We start from the raw sequence: 23,915 nt of genomic DNA, 5'->3' as shown, positions 1-23,915 counted from the left end.
TTTGAGGTTAATTTAAGCTAATATGCATGTATATGGAAATGTAAAAAAAATACTATGACTGTAATGTTTAAGGAGTTATGTATGTTTTATGGCTTTAGATTGCCTTGTGTGCTGTTAAGAAATATTATAATGTGTTACAATCTGGGGACTTGAGGGACAAAGTAATTGTACATGGATTCTGTCATATTTATCTTAATGTTCTTTGGCTAAAATTTCAAAGTTACGATATCAGCAAGGGGACTTCTGAGATTATGTTATGGGTGATTGTCCTTCCACTGTAACTTTACCTTGTCCTCTTTCTTTGCATCCTTGTTCTCATAATTAAAAATAAAAAAATTAATAATAAAAACAAACAAACAAAAAAAAAAACCATCCTCTTTTTTTCCCTTATTGCACATGGTGTCTCATAATTTAATTCTTAAACTTTTAAACACAGACAGGCTTACAAGATTATGTGTATTTCAACACAGGTAAACAGAATAGATGAGGGCAGAGAAAAGAGAGGAAACAGCAAGTGAGGGTGAAACTGAGGCAGAGCAAAGAGAAGTAGAATTGGAACAGTGGGAAAGAGCAGCACAACTTATTTCTTGACACTGAAAAGTAATATGGGAAAAGGAGAACATAACGAAAAGTTCACAGAAAAAATGGCGTATAAAGTTTCTTGAAAATATATTTTAAAATTAGAGCTCCCTCTGGTCTCAAAACTTGAGGAGAGTAGAAAAAAGACTAATAAGTGATCCTTCTTGCTTGTGCTCGGAATTATGTACTATCATTATGAATATTAATAACAATGCTTCCAGCTTACAAAGCTCTTTTATAAGTTGCTCCACACAGTTCATAAACATTCTGTGCCATCCTTGTCCTGTGCCCATGAGTAAAATGGCTTAGAAGAGCTATTATTATTAATCATGCTGCGTGGCACCTAAGAGAAAAAGAATGTTGCTGCAGACATGTATTGCAACTTTGCTAACCTTTACCAAAATATAGCACGAAGTTTCTACATTGGCTGTTGTTTAACATTTATATGCTACATGCGAAGTGGTAACTAGCAATCTAGAAAAAAAATTGCATCACTTTCCTTTCCTTCATCCTCTTATTTGATTTTACTCAATATGCGAATTACTTCTGTGATTTGCCAGTGACCTTTCAAGGACTAAAGTTGTACCTCATGAAGGGCTCTCATATCTAACAATTAGGAACAGGGGATAAAATCAAAGTGTAGCTCATGACAATGCCCCAAAGCTATCGATGGCTGTCCTAATGTTATCTTATTTTTTCTTTTCATTAGTTTTAAGTTAAAGGCAGATCTAGCTTATTGTTATTGATCCAGTTATAAGCTTTTGATAGTTTGTCTCTAAGAAATCAATTTGCTGGGCTTTATTTATTTGAGTGACAAGAGAACCAGATTCTCTCAAATGGGTCAGGAACTTGCTTTCTTCTTACCTTAGCCCATTAGTTCTTACTGCCCTTTTGCTTTATGGCTCTGAATACATTGACAAGAAGGGCAGGTAAGTCTGTGCCCAGCTTTCTTTGTGTGACTCTAAAGCAGTTAGTTTCTTTAACATAGAGAAGAGAGCAAAGTAGAATGACCTCAACTTTTGACCTTTCAAATTCCTCTGGGCATTTAGGCAGTTGGATTAAACGTGAAATACTTACCAACCATTTACCGTTTTCTTTTACGTTTGACTTTGTGGAAATGAAATGCCTCCACCGTGAAATACTTACCAACCATTTACCGTTTTCTTTTACGTTTGACTTTGTGGAAATGAAATGCCTCCACCTCTTTTTGTCCATTTTAGGAAGAGGGGGCTCCTTTAAAGTTCATTTTTACTGATTTCACCAAGTTGAAAGAGAACTTAAGCAGAATTGGGCCCTCATAGAACTTCTAAAGGGAGAAAGTATGGGATGTTTTAAAGAGAGAGGACCGGAATTATTCGGAGTTTCTGGAACTTGATATAAATGAGACATTTTATTTTGGCTGCTCATACATATTTGGGCCAAACTCAGTATAATATGGGTTCCTCCTGACTCTATTTTGGGCTCTTTTCCAGCTAAACTTGGGATACCAGGTGGAGTAAAAATTGAATCAGGGCTCCTGAACAGAAAGCATGTTGTCAGCCCATCACAAAACTTTTTGGTTTGGGTTTACACATGGTTGTACTTAGGAGTTACTCCTGACTCTGCCCTCAGGAATTATTCCTGGTGGGCTCAGGGGACCATTTGGATATCAGGGATGAATTGCAAGTTGTCTACATGAAAGGCAAATACCCTATCTACTTTATTATCCTTTCAGTCCCTGTTCACAAAACTTTGTAATTGAAATATTTTCAATCTGTAAAACAATGATTATCATTCAATTTTCTGTTCTTATAGACAAAAGTAAGAGCATAGGCACATTAATAGTTTACCCAAGTGTAGTCTGTGGGAAGCATATTCTGTAGAATATATACAAAACAATGGACTACAAGTATTTATTGAATAGAGACTGTGATAGTATGCTGTCAGATATTGTGATCTATTGTTACCATTTTTCCAGGTCACAGAGACTAGAAGACCAGTGGATGTTTTGTTTTATTGTTTCAGAAGAAAAATTTAAAATACAAAAGCGTTCTTTCTAATGATATGGAATTGAAGTGGGTTGCTGTTGGAATATAACTGGGATTTTTTTTCTTTTTTTCTTTTGGGTCACACCCAGTGGTGCTCAGGGGTTACTTCTGGCTCTGAGATAAGAAATCACATCTGGTGGTACTTGGGGACAAGATGGGATGCTGGCGATAGAATTTGGTCAGCTGTAATGCAAGACAAGCACCCTACCCTGTCCCCTATTACTCTTGTTCCTGACTAAAGGTTTTACTTATATGCGTTTTCTTATTTTCTTGCCTTTGCTTCAGATGTGATTATGTGGTTTTACTGGAAGTTTATTGGTTCAACACCTAGTACAGTGTACTTGAAGGTTCAATTCGAAGGCTGGGTACATATTTCTACCTTCTAAGAAAATTTCTTTCTGTCATGTGTTTCCTGAAGGCATGTGTATATAAGGAAGAAGTTGTTAAGAGATTGTGTTTCTAGTATTATGATATCAAGCCATCAGAGAAGATATGTTGATGGTGGACATGGCAGGCATGAGCCTTGAGCATTTTTGCCCTGTGCACTGTCCCTACCTCATTATCATTGTTGGCCTATGAAATCTTCTAATATTAATATTATGAATGATTGACTCTTGTTCATTTTGGTATTTTATTATCTCCTAACTAAATGTACTTTTCCAGGATGTACTGCAGAAAGCTTTGGAAGATGTAAAAGCAAAGCATAATATTCTCAAAGAGAAAAAGAGGTAAGGGTAGAATTTGGGTTTGCTAAAATCCTGTGCTTCACGTCAAAAGAAATTCTGTGTTTGACTAGACAGACATGGTGCTTATTTTGACATTTTCTGAGTCTGTGACATCTTATGGTATTATCAGTCAAAATTTCCCAACAAATTTAATCATCATAAAATATATGTGTTATATACTAAGACTAATGAATAGAGAGAAAAATAATTTTGCTCTCTGACTGGTCTGGTTGAAGACATGAGCTACCAAGTATCAGCTAATAATTTCTCTTTTTTTTTCTGTAGGATTTAATATTTAAACTCTGAAGGATCGGTCTCAACTGCAAAATCCTAATATTGCTAAAAATAAAGATGAAATATTTCTAGTCAACATATTGTCACATAGAGTTAAAACAAAAAAACAGCAAACAAATTGTACAAAATCCTTACAAATATTTTTTGTTTTGAATTTGGGTCACACCCAGTGACACTCAGGGGTTACTCCTGGTTATGTGCTCAGAAATCACTTCTGACTTGGGGGACCATATGGGACCCTGGAATTGAACCCATGTCCGTCCTGAGCAGCATTGTGCAAGGCAAGCAGCCTACTGCTGTGCTATCGCTCTGACCCCATCTTCATTATAATTTAAAGGCAATTTTGACATCCATGTTAACATGTGAAGCAAATTTAAACCCCCCAAAATTGATGTTGTTCAGAGAAAGTTAGATTTGGAATATAGCAGTAACTTTGGAAAAAATAGGGGAATTAATTTCTTTTTAATTTTAAAAATAGAAAGGTTTATTGCAAGGTAGAAAAGAAAGACACTCTTTATCTGGTGAGGAAATCAGCATATTTGTGAATCATGAAGTTTTGCATCTCAGAGTTTTTCTTAACTTAAATTTGAATTTTATATAATTATCTACAGTAATATTAGGTTTGTGTTATAGAAATATTGAAAGAGCAAAGCCTTTAAAAGGTCTTCATAAAAATTTAGATTTATTTGTAATAATAAGGTATATAAAAAGTAAACAGCCTTTGATTTTAGCAAAAAAAGCTAAATTATATATATGACTTAAATATATAGATAATGTATGTATTTATATATGTCTGTCTATCTTTTTATCTATCAATCATCTATTTGTCACTATCTATTAATCACATTTTGTATTAGAAATATCTGTTTAAGACTAGTCAAATTACTATTTTTCAGAAATTCTGTAATGTACATATTAGAGCAGTTAATATTTTATACCTTCTATATTCTGTAGTCCTTTTAATTTTAGATTTACTATGTAGGTAGGGTATTTGCATGTAGTCAACACAGGTTTGACTCCTGGCACTCTATCTGGTTCCCAGAACCCAGCAGGAATGATCCCTGAGCTCAGTGTTAGGAGTAAGCCCTGACCACTGTTGGGTTTGACCCAAAACCAAATGTCAAACAAAAATTTAAATTATAAACTCATTTTATAATCAAGGACTGTCAAAGGCTGATGTATTTGGTATGGTTATTAGTAAATATCTTTATGTAAAATACATGGTTATAAGGAAATATTGAGTGTACCCACTGAATTTTGTAAAATATCTAAAGTATTTTGCAAAAATTTTTATTTAATAGATCTTTAATTTTGGAGATTAAATTTTAGTAATTAAAATGTGTATTTTTATTTAATATACTTTAATGTTTTTTTTAAATATTTTAGAGAATTAAAGAAAGCGAGAACTCTCTCTCTGTTCTTTGGAGTAAATTTAGAAAGCAAAAACCAAGATGGAATGTTCATTTACAGTAATAATCGCTTGATCAAAATGCATGAGAAAGTGGGCCCACAGTTGAAACTGAAGTCCTTGTAAGTATGTTTTTATTTTCAGAGTCACACTGTTAGAGGGGAAATATGGTAAGATTCTATCTGTGGAGTTAGATGATTAATTATAATGGGACCAGGCATCACGTCCTCCTTTCACCCTTGCCATCAGTGTGCTGGCATTAATCTACGTAATTTATAATCTCACTAGCACTTGCATGTGTTCCATGAGGAGAAAACACAGTTTGAGAAATTCATTATATTTCCTAAACAATTTTATTATTTTATTATTCAGGTTAAGTTTTTAATATTTCCCCAATATAAAAATAAGGCAAAGAAACCTCTGCCCCTGCAATGTTCCAGAACCCAGGAGGCAGCTGAATGGGCTGCAAAGGATATTCCAGAGCATAAATCAGATAACCCCTTTTCACCACAAGCAGTGTCATACTCCTGTGATGCTCCTAAATCCCAAGAGCTTGAACACACCATAAACGGACACCCAACAAGCCAGCAGTGCCACCAAGAGATACTTATTTGCTACTGCAAGAAAACCAACATACCCACATCAGCATGATTGGTACCAATTACCCTGATTGGAACCCTTTCCCACCACAAGGATACCTCCACATCTATACCTTCCTGGACTCCTCAGGCAGGTAGCTTGGTGGAAAGAGTATAAGCAAATCCTCAGGTTTAAAGTAAAACCATAAGGCCAGAGTGATAGCGCAGCAGTAGGGCGTTTGCCTTGCACGTTGCTGACCCAGCTTCCCATATGGTCCCTCCAAGCCAGGAGTGATTTCTGAACGCATAGCCAGGAGTAACTCCTGAGCGTCACTGGGTGTGGCTCAAAAGCAAAACACAGACAAACAAAAAGTAAATAAAATAAAGTAGGACCATGTGGTTTTATAAATAAAGTTACGTTATGGGAACTAGTCACTTCCTGGAGCCCTGTGTGGCCAATCTCACCATGCAATTAGGGAGTTGGTCTTTAAAACATTTCCGTCCGCCCAGACCCTAACTATGGAGAGAGTTGAGATCTACATACAGAACAGAAATTCTCCAGAGACTTTAGTAACCAGTCTTCTACCCCTGCTGATAACATAGTATTAGGGATTCAGCTATATGGTGACAAAGGTCCAAGAAAATCCCTAACTCAGTTGCATTGGATTCCCAACTACTGTCTGAATGACACTTTAGAATGGCAAACCTATTGATGTTTAATGATCTGGGAAAATTGACTAGATAACAAATAAAGTTGAAGAGGGTCTGATTAGTAAATGAAAGAACTCATTCAAGTAGAAATAAAGGGTCAGGAATCTTTAGCAAGTTTTAGTAGCAGAATGAATGAAACTGAAAATTAAATCAATAGCCTCAGAGACAAGTTACACAGCTCCTTGAATTAAGAGGTAATAGAAAATAGATGTGGGAAAAATGAGATATTCTTGTTGATACCAAAAAGAACAGCCTGAGTATCAGGAACTCTAGAGAAAGAAAAGGGTAAATAAAAGAACAACCATCTATCTATCTATATGTGTGAGTATATATTTCGTAATGGGGACTTTCCATTTCTTGTTCATTGCTGTATTCCTAGAATAAGACCAAATATAATCTTAAATGTATTGGTAGATGAATGTATGATTATAGATATGAAGTAAGCATTGGCTGTAAAAAGAACATGTTATATGGGGTAAACAAAACCAGGAGATGTCAAGACAGACTTCCTAGAAAAAATGATACCAAACTTAAGCCTTAAAGAATTAATAATGCAGGGCTGGAGAGATAGCATGAAGGTAAGGCATTCATTTGCCTTGCATGCAGAAGGTTGGTGGTTTGAATCCAGGCATTTCATATGGTCCCCTGAGCCTGTCAGGAGCAAGTTCTGAGTGTAGAGCCAGGAGTAATCCCTGAGCGCGGCAGGGTGTGACCCCAAAACCAAAATAAATAAATAAAATAATTAATAGTGAAGGACAAGAGGATTAAAAGAGGAGACTGGTGAGATATATGGTAATTAAGGGCTGCAAACTGGAAGTTTTTAATTTGCATACCATGTCGATGACAGTGGGGAACCTCTAAAGATGAACATTCTCAAGACAGGTTGTATCAGTAAGTAGTATATACCAGCTGTATCTATCATGCAGGAAAATGTGGAAATAAATATAATTTACTGATCTCACTAACAATCAGATATCTGTTACTTTCTTAGACAATTTCTCTTTAATTTTCTAGTAGAATTCACTGAATACCTTGTGTATCTCCACAAAGATGAGGAGAAATCTGTTCTGGAAAACAAAATTAGGATGAAGAAAGTAATTATTGGGCCATTATGTTTACAATGAGCATGAAATTTTATTTTAGGATGTAATTTATCATATGTATGGCTAAATGGTCTTCCCTTCCCACCCATCCTGATTTCCCATAGAAAGTGATAGGTTTGGGAGAGGATTAATGTACTTTCAGTAATAATGTATTAGAGTGGGTTGTATTTGTATAACGAAATCATTGATTTAGGTAATAAAATACAATGGAAATATAACTAGTTTTATTTTTTTCCCTTCCCTGCCCCACTAGTTCTATTTTTAAATGGATAAATTCATTTAAAATTTATTTCTGAAGACAGAATATTAACTATTTCTTTTTTTTTTTTGCTTAGATAAATTTTACAAAATTATGTATTTATTTTTCCAGACTTGGTGCAGGTGTAGTTGGAATTGTTAATATACCCTTGGAGATCATGGAGCCATCTCACAATAAACAAGATTTTCTCAATGTTCAAGAATATAATCATCTACTAAAAGTCATGGGACAGTACTTAATCCAGTACTGTAAGGACACTGGCATCAGTGAGTATCCATTAGTTATAGGTAAAAGGTACTAATTTGGGGATCAACATGCACTATTTCTTTAAGCTCATTTGGTTAAACTGTAAGTGTAAAAGCCAGAAAGAGAACACTTGTCTTAAAAACAAAAGGGAATCAGAGGAAAATCAGTGTCAGGATCTTTCACAGATTAGTATGTGAAAACTCAGAAAATAAATTAGAAATTGTAAGGCCAAAGGCAGTGAATCAGAGAACAAAAATAGCTGGAGGATGTGGCTGAAATTTGCCTCAAATAGGTCAAGAAATTCTGAGAGCACTCAACTATTAGGAACACAGTCTGACTTAGACCTGAGGAGCTTCTATACATTTGTATATTATGTGAAAATGATCATCATTGATTTTGGACAATTGTATTTATGTTCAACTTTTTGGTGTATCTAGTCTTGATTATGCTAATTCTAAAAAAGATTTTGAATACAAATACTTAGAATAAATATGTTCAAAAACTAAACAAGTTGTTCTGGAAATTTGACTTCCCACATTATCTCATTCCCCAAAGATCTGAGCAATTAGGTACATTGATATGCCTGAATTAAATAAGCTTCTTTCTATTTAGCTAATTAATTTACTTTTTCAATATTTATTCAAATACTGTTAAGTGTCTTCTGTGCTCCTAATAGTTTAATTATAGTCTGTCAGTGTACTAAAGAATTTGGATCTAATAGTAGTAGTATATTTGATTTTTTTATTTTTATAGTTCAACAGTTTCCTATCGCTTTATTTAGTGAATGTGTTTGTTTTTACTTAATGAGGGATTGTTCAACTATAAAGAAATATGAAATTCAGCCATTTGCAATAATATGGATAGAACTGGAGCAGAAATAGGAAGCATCATATAGTACTTTATAGGATTGCTTAACATTCTTCTTGATTATTGCAGTCCACCTGCCTCAATTTTACAACCCAAAATAAATATATAAATAGACCTTATCCAAAAAGTTATCCGTCCCCTGAGTCCTAAGGGTATTAAGTGAAATGAGTCAGATTGAAAAAAGGGAAATATTATATGATCTTACTGTTATGTGATATATGTAGAAAATCTACAATAAACTTCTTGTGAATTACATATTAGTCATAAGACTTCACTTAAGAAAATACATGGGATAGTATACATTTATTTTATAGTTTGCATTAAATATGTATAAATCACAGTAGGATAGATTAGTACAAGGGTTAAGACATTTGCTTGCACACAGCTGACCTGAGTTTGTTCCCTGGTACCAGTTATGTGCCTTTTAGGAATGGTCCTTAAGCAGAGTCAGTAGTAAGCACTGAGCTCTTAAGGGTGTGACCCAAAAACAAATAAAAAAGCTTATATTCTTTTATATATATAATTATCTCTACTCCTGAAGACAATTTAAACTAAAGAGATATTCTTAAATATTAACTATAAAATTATTACTGTCACTAAAAATTTTTGTTCATATTTATTTTTATAATCATATTTTTATCGATTAAAATTTTTATAGGATTGCCATTTACCAAGTTGTTCATACCACAGTTATTTCAGGCATTAAATGTTCAAACACTAAGCCCAATACCAGTGTGACCTTTCTTTTTCCAGTGTCCCTAATTTCCCACTCACCACTATAGCCTGCTTCCCGATGGGCACAAACAAGTTTACTTCACATTGTCTATTATGCCACAAGTCAAATGGAATTATCAAAACTTAGATAAAAGAGGGTCAATTTGAAATAATTTTTTTATCTCTCCATGATGTCACTAAAATCAATGTCTAAGGATTTACTGGGCTGTGGTTGGTGCTAGTTGGGCCTTTTGTATTCCTGTTTAGGGATCACTGAGGTTGGTAGGTTACTACGTAACTTTTCTATCAGATTTTTGGTAATCTTACTGGACTGATACTACTATAAAATTTTGAGGTGTTGACTGAATGTTCCAGAATGTATAGACCTGAAAAAAATTTGGTGCTTAGCAGTTTGATAAGGTTAAGTCACTGAACTAGACCATTTTTGTCATAAGGTATAGGGCGTGGTGCTTGACCGATGTGGCTCCTACAGAAAGGAGAATCTATCCCCATCCATTCTGAGAATTCCTCAGAAGTATCAGCCCTTACCAGACTATCTGGGAAGTATCAGTGTCTATTATTTTCTTTTTGAAAAAGGAGATTTCTTTTGGGTGAGGAGATAGGCTCTTTTTCTGCAGAGAAGATGGTGGGTAGTTTTGGAGGCTATTGTTTTCAATAACAGGATGAGTGTGTGTGTGTGTGTGTGGGTGGGTGGGTGGGGGCCCTGAGGGTGAATGAGTTTACTTGCTGTAGAGTATCTTTTTAAATACATTTTTATTTTTTATTAATACTGCTCAGTTTTGAAATTTCTCTTAGCAGAGTGGAGGAAAAGCCCTGTCAAGATCAAAACTTTTAACCCGGCCCTGAAAATCCAGATTCTTTTTTTGGGGTAGGGTACACCCGGTGACAATCAGGGGTTACTCCTGGCTATGCACTCAGAAATCACTCCTGGATTGAGGCACCATATGGGATGCCAGGAAATCAAACCATGGTCTGTTTTAGGTTAGCACATGCAAGGCAAATGCCCTACCACTTGCGCCACCACTCTGGCCCCGAAAATCCAGATTCTTGACTTGTTATCAGAAAAGAATTCAAAGAAAAGCAGAAAAACAAATACATCAAGAAATTTAATAAAATGAAACAATATATTCAAGAATTTGAGTGGTAGATATAACTAAAGAGAAACATTGCATATAAGTGAATATGCCATATGTTGTCTAATTTCAAAATTTTAATATTTTAGGTTATAAACTATGTGAAAAATTTTGTCCACAAATGGTGATTTTCATGACTTACTCTCAGCTCTGGGCTCAGGGTTCTTTCCTGAAAGGACTCAGAGAAGTATTTGGGATGTCTGTGATCATAATCTGGTTTGCAAGACCAGTGCCTTAATCGCTATACTATCATTCTGGACCCAATTTTTAAGCTCTTTAAAGTTGTAGAAATGTGGTTAAACAGATTTCACAGTCAAGAAAAAGATCTGAGTAGTTGCAGAGTGGAAGCAAGGAGAGAAATTTTTCATATCCCTCTGCAGGTAAGCTGTGTTTTGTTATGGAGGTTATTACCACATGCCTACTGCTGATAACACGAGTTAAGAGGGATCAGTCAGGTAACACCCACCTGCTCTTCATGTATTCAGTTCATGCCAAAGAATTAATCTGGGCCAATGTCTCTTAAACTTAGGCAAAAAGGAGGCAATATAATCTACTGAGGAAGTTTCAAGCCCAACTGCCCAGGACAGGAGGCAAACAATGAGTTTGATCAACTCTGTTCATCCCACTTCTCAACCAAATTTCTCCCCAGTAGCTTTATTGGCTTTAACTTTGTTGTACTGCATTGGCTAATTGCTCTGACTATTGGAAATTGGATAAGTCTTGGTTATTCAGGGTCCAGGACATTCTTGAATGACTCATCAGAAGAAGATGTTTTAGGAAAAATCTAGTCTGAGTTGGAACTGTTAGTCCTTCCTTGGGAATTCAAGCTTTTGAATTCACTGCAGGAAAGAACTTAATGGTCAGATAGCTAGAGTTGGAAAAGATGTTTACTGAAAGCTTAAAGGGCAGATTCAAGAATCAGATTGCTGACAAGATATTTACTTAAACAGAAAAGTACATTCAAAGAATCAGAGTCTGAGCATGCTCTGGAGAGAGTAAGGAAGTTTCTGCACAAATTGCTAGGTTTTATAGGCAATCAAAATAGTATCAATTCAGATGGGGCAGAATATGCACGAGATATAAGAAAAAAGGGAGACTTGTATAGTGATTGCTCAGTGGCACCATCTATAGCTTATATTTGATAATTTCCTTGAGTTGCCATGGTAATTATAAATTGTCAGGGTATGCTTGGTGATTTATATTTAATTTAAATGCACTATTATATGCTTAAGAAGAAGTTGGGGTTATTTGTGGTCCTTCTTGCTGATCCAGAATAGAATAATGCATAAGTATTATTATTTTCACATGTCAGTGTCCCGCATTGGAAATTTTGTTAGCAGAAACATACCACACTTCAGAACTTTGGTATGGGCTTGCAACAAAAATCTGATCAAAGATGCTAATTGATCAAAGGTCACTTTCCATTGAAGTTGATTTGTTAAAGGCAGGGCACAACATTTATGGGTCTTGGTGTCATACTATAAATATTACTTTATTTGATTTGATTTTATAGTTGTTTAACTTTGCAGTGTCTGCACAAGTGAACATTTCCCCATGAAAAGCAGCTGTTTTTTATTTCTTCCTTTTAGATCAGTTGTATACCACATTCACTCTGGCCATTCTCTCGTCACATGGAAATGACTGCAGAAACTCAGGACCAAGGGGGAATGAAATGAGGTTGAGGGCACAGATTTTCTATCAAAACTATATTTACATGAGTAGTTTAAAACTTCCTCAAAGTATGTCCCGTATAACAGATGCACTTAAGAGCTAATTAGAAATCAGACTTTAGAGTTTGGAGTGATAGGTTACAGATTAGGGTAAAGCCTTGCATATGCCTGTCCCTGGTTTCATCCCTGGAACAACCTCGTTTCCTGGTCATTGCCAAGCATGGCCTAATTGTCCCCAGCTCTGGGGCTTTAGGGTATCATATCCTTAGACATAAAAGCATTCAGCTTCATTGTTGGTTATATATTGTTGGAAGTGATCCCTGGTTTTCTGAGAAACTCTTGAAGACCCACCTTCCAAAAATAAAAGAGAAGAAAATTTAATGGGAACTCATGCCCCACCCAAGTTTTAATGGATTAGAATCTTGTTAGCATGACCTCTCAAAGTCTCATAATTGTAATCGGATCCAAAGCAAAGATACTATATTTTAGTTATTGCTGGTTAATTACATATTATTTCCTGAAATGCATAATTATCTCTGAATTGATTTCGGGCCAGAGGATGCTGTCATGGAAAGATGCCTTCTTTGAAAGAAGGAAAGTAAAAACTCCACTATTATGTGTTCGCATATCTCGCAACTTCATCCCCAAAGTATCAAGCTGAATCAAGTAATCAAGGTCAGAATTGATCATCTCAGGAACTGTGCTGAGGAGATTGGCCTTCTTCATGGTCTTTGCTTATTAATTCCCAAAGGAATAACCAAAGTGCTGTAATGCTTGATGATTATTCTGAATGCCATATTATAGGGCACAGATTTTAATGAAAAGTATTTGGGTAGAATTTTTTTTTTGCCTTATAAATAAAAGATGCAATCTTTGTATTTGCTGTAAATCTGATCTGTTTCTGTGGAAATTGTACCCTTATAAAAATTGAATCAGGAGAAAGGAAAATGGAGAGCTAATGACTTTGTGTCATTAATCAAATCAGCATTTACTGTTAGCACAGTTGATGCTAAGAATCTCTAAAGTATTTTTTTTTGTCTTTGTATCTGGCATACATCAACTTTCTATATTTCCTAAAGCTTTATACTTTCTTATAGTAAGATAGATATATTAAACATTAGCCTTTTATAAAAGGGGAGAAGAAAAATAGAAAAAATGATATTTAAGTTTGAACAGAAACAAATATGTATACATTATCAATAAAGCTTTCTAAAATGGTCAGAATACAGCTGCTATGCTCAAATAAAATATATGGAATAATAAGCATAACATCTCCAAACAGAATTCAAATTATAGGGCCTCGTATTGGTAAGGAAATTAAAAATAACTTGTCATCCAATATCCCCTCTACCTCACTCACCCAAGGCAACCGAATTGCAGGTCGAGGAGCCCCACAAAGGAAAAATTAAAACTGTTATTTCTTGAGGCAGCTTGTACAACTATTAGAAAATACATTTTTGTGCTACAATCAAACATATTTGCCGTATGTTCTTTTATTCATCTATGTTAGGGACTTCATATTATATAACTAACAAATCAGGCATGGTAAACTCTCTGGGCATTATAATATAGTGGGGCTAATATAACTTGACAAGTAAAAATAGGATTGCTACCCAGAAGAGAAGCATGTATGCTGGTGAAAGATGCAGCTCTTTCACAGTAGTCTAGAAGCTAGAGAAACCTCCACAGGAAGTAATATATCCTGAGGGATGGGAAGGGCTTAGTCAGGCCAATTTAATTCTTCATTTAACTTCATTCTCAATCCTTCTTGGATCGATGAAGCTGATAAGCCTCTAGTCTTACCAAATGATAGTTTTTGCAAATTTTCTCCTCTATTTCAGTCTTATAACTAACATTTCCAAGTTCAATTGCTATTCTCCATTTGAAATGACATTAATATAGCCGCTATGTAATGTTTTAACATTTATACTTTATAAAGAATCACATCTGGGAAACAAAAATTCCAGATGAAATCCGAGCAGCCTCAAATAAAATGAGATCATACCTCAAATTTAAGTTGCAATTCTATTAATGTGGTAGTAAACATACTATTTACCTCCTGTGTTTTATTACTAATAAAAATTCTTAATAAAATGTTTATTGGATATTCTTATTAAGCCAGTCTTGTTAGTATTTTCAAGTATTTTTTTGAACCTTTGGGTAGAATTTATTTCTCTTTAATTTTATCACTATATTGAGTCCATGCTTTAAGTTTATTAGTAAGTACCTTTTGGAAATTAAGTGTTGACTTCTAACTGCTGTGCTATTTTTCTAGATATATTAAGCTTGCCAGTATTTTCTATTATTTTAATCCCATTTTTCTGCATAGTACTGGGAAATCAAATAGTTGGTCTTCTACTGAACACCTTTACTGAATCCTGAATGAAAGAAATTTACCAATCAGAAATTTCATTTTTTTGGGGGGTGGCTACACCTGGAAACACTCAGGAGTTACTCCTGACTGCGCTCAGAAATGGCTCCTGGCAAGCTCAGGGAACCATATGGGATGCTAGGGTTTGAACCCAGGTCCATCCCGGGTTGGCTGCATGCAAAGCAAACACACTCTATCATTGTGCTATTGTTCCAGCCCCACCAATTATAAAATCTCTTAATAATGTTCTCCTCTAACTGAAAATTTTAGTTTGTGTTTAAGTTTTTAAGTGACAGATGGCAATTGTTAGGTGAAAATTTCCTTCAGAAAACAGACAAAAATTTTTGTCTTAGTTTGGTTGATATGACAAAAGATCACAAGTGAGGTCACTTAACAAAAACAATTTTCATCATATACTGGAGGCCTTAAGTCTAAGATCAGGATATGAATATGGTCAAGAACTGGTTTGCACACTGTTCACTTTCCCTGGATCCTCACAGGTTGACCAAATAGTGACAACACTTTGGTCTCATCTTATAATGGGATATGTACCATATACCATTCATTATTAGTCAACCTTAATTTTATAAATATATAGCCAAAGGCCTAATCTTTAAATTTCACAACACTGAGAATTGTTTTTAATGTCAGAAATAGAAGTGGCACAAACATTCAGTCTATAATCTTATAGTTCATATGACTAACTGCACACATTTTATTTTCATTATGATGCATATTAATATTAAAGATCTCAGCAAATATTATAAGAAAATAAAGCATTTATTTCTGCTATGAATACCCATCAAGTGATTAGGTCTGTGTAAATATTAAAAGATGAGACTATTTGACAACTTTATTTGATAATGTGGCCTCAGAAACAATCCATAGCCTTTTTTTGTTATTAAAGTTAGAAATTGTATTTTTAAATTTTATATATTTAATATTAATTTTTAATTAAGAGAATTTTATTATGATCTTATGCATTGAATTGTGTCATATGAATATGTTTTAGATATAAATATCTCAAAAGGTAACTTTATTTGAACTTTTAGTGAAAATTATTTCATTATCAGTGTGGTGAAATTGGTGTTGCTAGCATTTATTATCTTTTTTAGCATATCATGAATTACGGTGTTTTACAAAGGGTTTATTTGTATGTCCTTTGTTTTTATTAATATCTTTATTTAAACACCTTGATTACAAATATGATTGTAGGTGGGTTTCAGTCATGTAAAGAACACCTTCCCTTCACCAGTGCAACATTCCCATCACCAATGTCCCAAATCTCCCTCTTCTGTTATATTTCATAGCCCTTTTTCCTCATCCCCATGTTTTTTCTTTATTCTTATTCTTACTTCTGGCTCTGCATTTAGGAACTGCCCCATGACAGTGCTCAGAGGACCATCTGGAATACCAGGGATGCAGGCCAAGTACCCTACATGCTATGCTATCTGTCCAGCCCCATTGTCAGAATCACTTCTATTTAAAGAAAGAAGATAAAAGAACATTATTAGTTAAAAAACAAATTTCTGAACACCACAGCCCCAATCCCCAGTAAAAAAATCTGCTGAATTTCTTTGCCGTGATAGCTAAGTAGAGTATCTTTTTTTTATAAAATATTTTATATTGCTTGTTTATAGGTAAGGATAAAATTATTTTTAAAGTACAATAATAAGAAATTTGTGAAAATTAATGCATCTCGCAACAAAGTAATTAAGTTGCTGGAAGGTTTTCCTTTCTTTTTTACCTCCATAACTTTTTCTTTTTCTTTTTATTTATTTTTAATATTTTTTATTGTGACCAAAGTGAATAACAAATCTTTCACAGTAATATTTAAGGTACATAGTGACAATGAATCAGGGCCATTCCCACCACCAGTGTTGTCCTCCCTTCACCCCTTTTCCCAGCATGTGTCCCATATTTCCCTCCTTTGCCCTCCAGACTGCTAGTGTAACTGGTCCCCTCTGTGTATAGCTTATTGTAGATTGAGTATTGATTCTGTTGTTGTTGACTTTGGGTTTGGTGTTTAAGTCTGATCATTTTTATTTCCACTCAATATTCATATGGCCGTTTGGTCCTGGTACCATTCTTTTAATCTGGTGATTAAATATTCAGATTGATGAATGCTGCCTTGGATACATTCTTTGGTATTATTTATTCTTACAAATAAGAGCAAATGAAGTTTTATGTGTCAATTACGGAAAACGAGCTCTAAACATAGCCACCGTCTTTAAGGATTTCACTCTCCAAAAGGACTAAAGTGAACTCAAATGCAATGTGTCAGCATTATGAGTGGTGTGATCACAGAGCAACTATCACCCCACCAGTGAGGAGTGTATGTGTTTATATTTCTAGCATCCCAGTAGTTTTAGCACTTTTAAAATGTTTATATTGGGGGTTCACGGTTGGTATTCGTTTTATGTTAACTAAACACAATATTTTCAGGGAGAGTCATTATTTCACCTTCATTTTGTCCCAAATAGCACAGTAATGAGATATTTTGTCAAGAGAATCAGAAACAATGTTTTTTTGAAGGTTGTTAGGTACAGAATGCTGAGTTTTATGTTCAGAGCATGCTTAGTTATAACAGAATTCTTCTTTTGAAAAGTTATAGTCCTCTCAAAATAACATTTGGAGAGAAGAAAATACAATACAGCAAAATTTCTGCAAGGCAGAATTGTTTTTAATGTGCTTTCACTCTTATTCTTTTATATAAATAAATGAAACCATTTTGATTTACAAAGTCCTTCATAGTTGGATTTCAGACATACAATGAATCAGGGCCAATCCCATTACCAATGTCCATACTTCCACCAAATTCCAAGAGTACATCCTATACCACCATCCTTTGCCCCATGGCCTGCTAGTATAACAGACCCACTTTAAGTTTAGGTTGCTATGATTTGGGTCTCTGATTTTATTATATTGACTTTGGCTTGGATATTTAGTCTGTCCCTTTATTTTTTCTCCACCAAAATGCTCCTGAGACCACTTTCCCTCTGGCCCCCATCTTTCTTTCCTTCTTAATTTTATAGAAAAATACAGAAATATGAGGTAATACACCATAATCTGTGTCTCCAGGTTCTATGAAAAAGGTGGGAGCCCCTATCTAAAAGATAAAAAAGGAGGTGGCATTTTTTTTTTTGCATAGCTGCAGCAAAAGTTGAGGAAAAAAGAAAGGAAAAAAATCTTTGGCCTAAAAACAGGCTGTCCCTACCCATGAACCATCCTGCCATAAAACCAACAGGCTCCTGGCATACTAAGTTGTCTAACTCCAAAGGCTTTCATCATGCTCCCAGGAAATGTTCTCATTTAAGATGGTTATAGTCAGACTTCTGTAATTAGAGATCTTGTTTTTATGCACAGATCCTATGTTGAAGTCATGGGTATCATGGAGCACTTCTGGTTTCATGGAAACCTGCCCTAAAAGCAAGTTGTTGGTGTTTCTAAGTTGTCAAGGTATCCTATGAACCACTTTGGAGAAAGTTGGTGACAGGGCAGCATTAGGGTCTTTCCTGGTAGAAGTTCTATTTCTGCTGTTGATGCACAAAACCAGGCCAGTTCCAAAGATGGGATCCAAGGTTTAGGGATGAAGGCCCCATGTTTAGTCTACTGAAGCCTAAGTCAAGTCATTATCACATATATTCAATCACCATTATTCTTTATGATAACCCTACTAGGCAAGTTGCAATGCTTTGTGGGTAATAAAATTTAGTGGTTTCTCACACAGTTACACCTTTGCTATGTGGCAGGGATGGCACTTGAAGCCTCCTGGCTTTAGTTTGTAGCACCTTCTGCCTTAATTTAGCTAGTAAGAACTAGCTTATGTGGAGATCTGTAAAAAAGGTTTTAGGAATTCTGTCCCAATTCCAAGAAATTTTCATGATCTGATGTGCACAGAAGTGGAGTTAGGCTGGGTTAAGACCAAAAAAACAGAACAAATAGCATAAAATTGAAAGTCTGAGTTCAGAAAAATTTAGGGAACTAAAAGACTTTAGAGGAAATCCCAATCAAGTCCTATTAAGATTTTTGTGAAAGGGCCAAAATGAAGGCTTGGGAATGGTGAGAGAAGTGTCTAAACTATCTCAGTCACAATGATGAGTTTCTTTCTTGCTGGTCGTAAGGGTATGTAGTATTCTGAGCCCAAACTTAAATAGAATAAGAATGTGTGCTAGGAATGTGTAAATAGGATGTTTATTTGTATTTTGTATAGAGTGAAGTTTTTATGTTAGGTATTATAAAAGACCTTTTATTTCACATATTTTATTCCTAAGGTTTAAACATTAGAACCTCACTTCTTGTTCCTGTGTGTTGGAGAAAGATTCTAAAATGTCTTTCAGGTGTTTATTTTAGACGTTGATTAGCTACATATGTTTCAGGATTACCATATGAACAGTAATATGTATATATATGTACATATTAAAATGTTCAGGTTAAAAGTTAAAAACAAATTCATTGTCTTCCTCTCAATCAGTTTCTCTATTGGAAGCCACTATTAAACACTTACTTTTCTATATTTTCAGAAAAATATAAATATATATACCCACAAAGTTTTATGCATATATGTTTATTATAAATTGTAAAAAAATTTTACTCTAGGTATGGTCTTTTATTTTTGTTATTAAAAATACCTTACAAATTTTGACACTGCTATACATTGAGTTCTAATTCCCTGCTTGAAAGGTTGATTATTATTTCCTACCTAATTTTAAAATGTAATTGAATCAGTTGCCTAGTGTAGACTTTTACATTGTTTTTCTTTTTATCTCCCTGCTATTCAAATAGTATTGTGATATTCTTGGGTATTAGCAGTGCAATTCTTTGGGGGGGGGCACACCTGGAGGCACTCTGGTTACTCCTAGCTCTTCACTCAGAAATTGCTCCTGGCAGGCTCAGGGACCATATAGGATGTCAAGGACTGAACACAAGTCCATTTGTCCTGGTCGTCTGTGTGCAAGGCTAGCACCTTACAGCTGTGTTATCGCTCCAGCCCCAAGCAATGCAATTTTTGAATCAAATAGTAACATAACCCCTCAAAGACAACTCATGAATTATATTCCATAATATATGCTGTTTTAAAGCAGAGAGACACTATAGAATCTAGGATGAGCATAGGGCTTACATAATAAAAGCTCAAAGGAAAGTGAACAGGAGATAAAAATAAATACAAAGAAACTTTAACTGTGAGACAAGGTTGATATATATTTTTATCAGTCTTAAGGGTGACCTTTTAGTTTAATCAGTACATTTCCTCTTTGGAATACTTAAGGAAATGTGTCTTAAATGTCAATGTATTTTATTGAAACAATAAAAATATATATATGTATTTATAGCTGCTGTTATATTTTAATTTTATCACAGTTATTGCATGTATATGTAGTTTAAAATTGTAAGAAATTATAAAGTAAAAAACAAAATTCACTATTCTCAGAACAAAAATTAATATCTTAATTTCTTATTTTTATGTATGGATTAGTTTTTACTTAGTTGAATTCAGATGGCCTGTTCCTGTATTTTTATTTAACTTTCCTATGCTTCCATTTTTATATCATTTAATTTTCTTTCTGTATAGCCTTCTATATGTTAATATTCCTTGTATGCCTTCTTTATTTCTAGGTAACAGAAATCTCACTTTGTTTTGCAATGTTTTGAAAAGCCAGAATAATGAAGATAAAGGAGAATACTTAGATTCTATTAACTGTCAAAGAAGAGAAGCAATGACTATCCCATCCATTATTCAGTGTGGTAAGTGTTGGGTTCTATTCTAGTTAGCAGCATTTTGATTTATTCAACACACATTCATTGGGTTTTAAAGAAAGGAACTGGAAGCAGACAAAGGTATTAGGAAAAATATGCTTATTTTCAAGAAAAGTTTGGTCCAGGAAAGAGGTTCTGATAAATATAAAAGGGGCCAGAGAGATAGTGTAGCAGGTAGGACACTTGCCATACATGCAACTTACTTGGATTCTACCTCTGGTCACCTGCAGTGATTCTTGAGTGCCATTCCTTGAGAATGACCTAAGCTTGTCCAGGTGTGACCCAAAAACCAAAACCAACATTTTTCCTCAAAAAAATTTTTTTGAAAAAAGATATGCATGAAAAGTTAATTTAAAAGTTATAAGAAGATCAGGAGAACTGACCCTTATAGTGAGAAGGAGTAGGTTGGGGAAGGAACCATAAGGACAATGATAGAGGAAAGAGGTCATTCTGGGTGAGAATGAAGCGTTGAAAGGAATTGAAGTGATATGCATGATATCTGTCAAAAACAGTAACCACAGTGCCTAAAAGGAAAAAAAGAAAAAGATAAAACTGCCTGCCATAGAGGCAGGCTGGAGGTTGAGAGGGAAATTGGAGACATTAGTGGAGGGAAGTGGACATTGATTCATGGACTGGTGTTGGTAAAATTGAAATTCAACCATGAATAACTTTGTAATTCATGGTGATTCAATAAATAATAATAATAATAATCAGGGGCCAAAGCAATAGCACAGCAGTAGGGCATTTGACTTGCACGCTGCTGACCCAGGATGGACCTACATTCAATCCCCGGGGTCATATATGGTCCCCCCAGGAGCGACTTAGGAGTGTATAGCCAGGAGTAACCCCTGAATGTCACTGTGTGTGGCCCCAAAACAAAACAAACAATAAAGAAATAATAAATGTATGATATATTATATTAATATATATTATTATATATAGTAAATAATAAATCAATTATGATAGAAAAGGTAGTATGAGAAATGACATAAAACAGGAATAAGTGGTCTTTAGATTTTCTTTTTTTTTTGCCCCAAAACAAAACAAACAATAAAGAAATAATAAATGTATGATATATTATATTAATATATATTATTATATATAGTAAATAATAAATCAATTATGATAGAAAAGGTAGTATGAGAAATGACATAAAACAGGAATAAGTGGTCTTTAGATTTTCTTTTTTTTTTCTTTTAGTATGGCTCTTATAGTGATCTGGCTCTTCTCTTAGTGATCCTTCCTGATTTTGTTTGAGGGACCATATGGGATGGTGCAAGGGATTAAAATACCTTGGCTAGCCATATGAAAGGCAATTTTCTTATTAACTGTTCTAACTTTCTGGCCTCTGAAGTTTCAAAGAAAAGGAGGAGGAAAAAACAGACAACCTTTCTTATGGCCTTTAAAACAAAATTTTGATAGAATGTAGTAGGTATCTTGCACTCTTCTCAAGTAGCTACTTCAGCTAAAAGTTTTGTCATAAATTATAAGAAGCAAGTTTTTCATCATTTTTAATACCTAGAACTGTGTTTAATATATTCAAAGTTTTTAGTGATTGAGTCCTGAATGAATGATGAATAAGTAAGATGAAATAAAATTATCAGTTGAGTAAACATGTTAGAGGATCTCAAATGCCAAGATAAGAAGTTTTTATTCCAAATAAAATGTAGAGACAATGGAAGTTTTTCAGTAAGAGAATAACATCATTGAAACATTGAGCATTTATTGTGAGCTTCAGACACATACTCTAGTCATTACACAAAGGATTATAGAATTAAATATAATCTTCCTTATATGCAACGAATCTGCCATCAGTGAACAAGATAAACAAAACTACATGTAAACTTGCAGTAAATTATAGTCATAGTCCTTGAAGTCAGTTATTGCATACAGTAGTTGATTTCCTAAATTATACCTTGTAAGTACCTATCAGTCACTTTTCTCTTAATTTTACTACCATGCCCATATTCAAACATTTAAAATGTTTACCTGGATCCTACATTATGACAGAATTCTGTCTCTACAAAGGCCTGACACATCTCTTGGCTGTGCTTTTCTCCATAACATCACTGATATCAGCACAGAAGCCTTACTACTACATCTGATCATTTAGATTCTCCTTAGGCAATCTCAGTTAAGGCTTAGAAGATGGTTCTCTTGGCACTAGATAAGTAATGTATTCATGCTCTTATTTATTATACAGACTTCTTTAAGAGGAACAAGTAATTACTTAAGAACTATTTGTGGGAATCTAGGATAAAGTTAAGTGTAGCTTAGAGAGAATAAAATACTTTAGGTAAAGGTACATAAAGGTAAGGAAAAATTATAAGGGAGACATGGAAAAAGAAGTAAAACTATGAGCTGGAGAATGTGATAGAAACGGAAACTGAGAAAAAGAGGCCAGAATAATAGCACACCAGAAGGGCATTTGCCTTGCACACAGCAGATTCAGAACAGATCTTGGTTCGATCCCTGGCTTCCCATATGGTCCTGAGCCAGGAGCGATTTCTGAGCACATTGCGAGGAATAACCCCTGAGTGTCACCAGGTGTGCCCCCCGCCCCCCAACCAAAAAGGAACTAAGAAAAATATAAAAGAAGTAACTGTGCAAATGTTTTTGAGAGTTAGATTTCCCTGTGCTATATATGTGGTATTTTCAGAAGATTATAGGTACGAGAAAATGAAGAGATAAGTCATTGGAAGTCTATATAGATCAGGAAGTAAAATTCCCTTTTATTTAAGAATCTTTTGATGGGGCCGGGAAGGTGGCGCTAGAGGTAAGGTGTTTGCCTTGCAAGTGCTAGCATAGGACGAACCGCAGTTTGATCCCCCGGCGTCCCATATGATCCCCCCAAGCCAGGGGCGATTTCTGAGCACATAGCCAGGAGTAACCCCTGAGCGTCAAACGGGTGTGGCCCAAAAACCAAAAAAAAAAAAAAAAGAATCTTTTGATAAGAACTTTATTATCCAAATGTTTTTTGGTGGTTGCTCTAATTTAATTCTAGAGTCCTTATGCCATAAAATACAAAAAAAGTAAATGATTAAGAATCTATTTGGGTTTTGATCAAAAGATACTTCAGAGTTATGATATTTGATAATGTTTTGATATGTCAGTTTTATTGTGCTATTTCTTATACATAATATTATTATAATTCTCAGATCTCTGCCTTAAATGGAGAATTTTGCCTTCTTCTACTAATTATCTGGACAAAAATGCTTTTGACATCTGGATTTGTGCTCATAATCCTAATCTCTCAGAAAACAGGTAGCCCTTCATATTTTTCTCAAACTCCCTATCAGTTTTTTTTTATTCCTAAAGTACCAATTTACACAACTAGAAAATGGTGTCTCTCTATAGATTTGGACTTAGCAGATGTCAGATCTTACGACTCTTTGTAGCCCCTTACCTTGTAGAAGAAGTATTTTGTTATATACTTTTCCATCAAGAGAGAA

The 23,915-nt window shown here is 34.6% G+C and overlaps 1 protein-coding gene across 1 annotated transcript in view; it reads left to right on the top strand.

Moving 5' to 3' along the window:
• Positions 1–23,915, top strand: part of MORC1 (MORC family CW-type zinc finger 1) — a 176,424-nt gene that overhangs the window by 61,540 nt on the left and 90,969 nt on the right. The window contains exons 12-16 of the mRNA XM_049785605.1: positions 3,270–3,334; positions 5,012–5,155; positions 7,796–7,950; positions 20,323–20,451; positions 23,622–23,727. Of these exons, the coding sequence (XP_049641562.1) occupies positions 3,270–3,334; positions 5,012–5,155; positions 7,796–7,950; positions 20,323–20,451; positions 23,622–23,727 (599 nt within the window). The remainder of the gene's footprint in view (positions 1–3,269; positions 3,335–5,011; positions 5,156–7,795; positions 7,951–20,322; positions 20,452–23,621; positions 23,728–23,915) is intronic.

Source organism: Suncus etruscus, chromosome 13 (genome assembly GCF_024139225.1).
Source record: "Suncus etruscus isolate mSunEtr1 chromosome 13, mSunEtr1.pri.cur, whole genome shotgun sequence".
In the NCBI taxonomy this organism is placed as follows: domain Eukaryota; kingdom Metazoa; phylum Chordata; class Mammalia; order Eulipotyphla; family Soricidae; genus Suncus; species Suncus etruscus.
The sequence above is the reverse complement of the archived record's forward strand: the minus strand, read 5'-3'. Positions and strand labels throughout refer to the sequence as shown.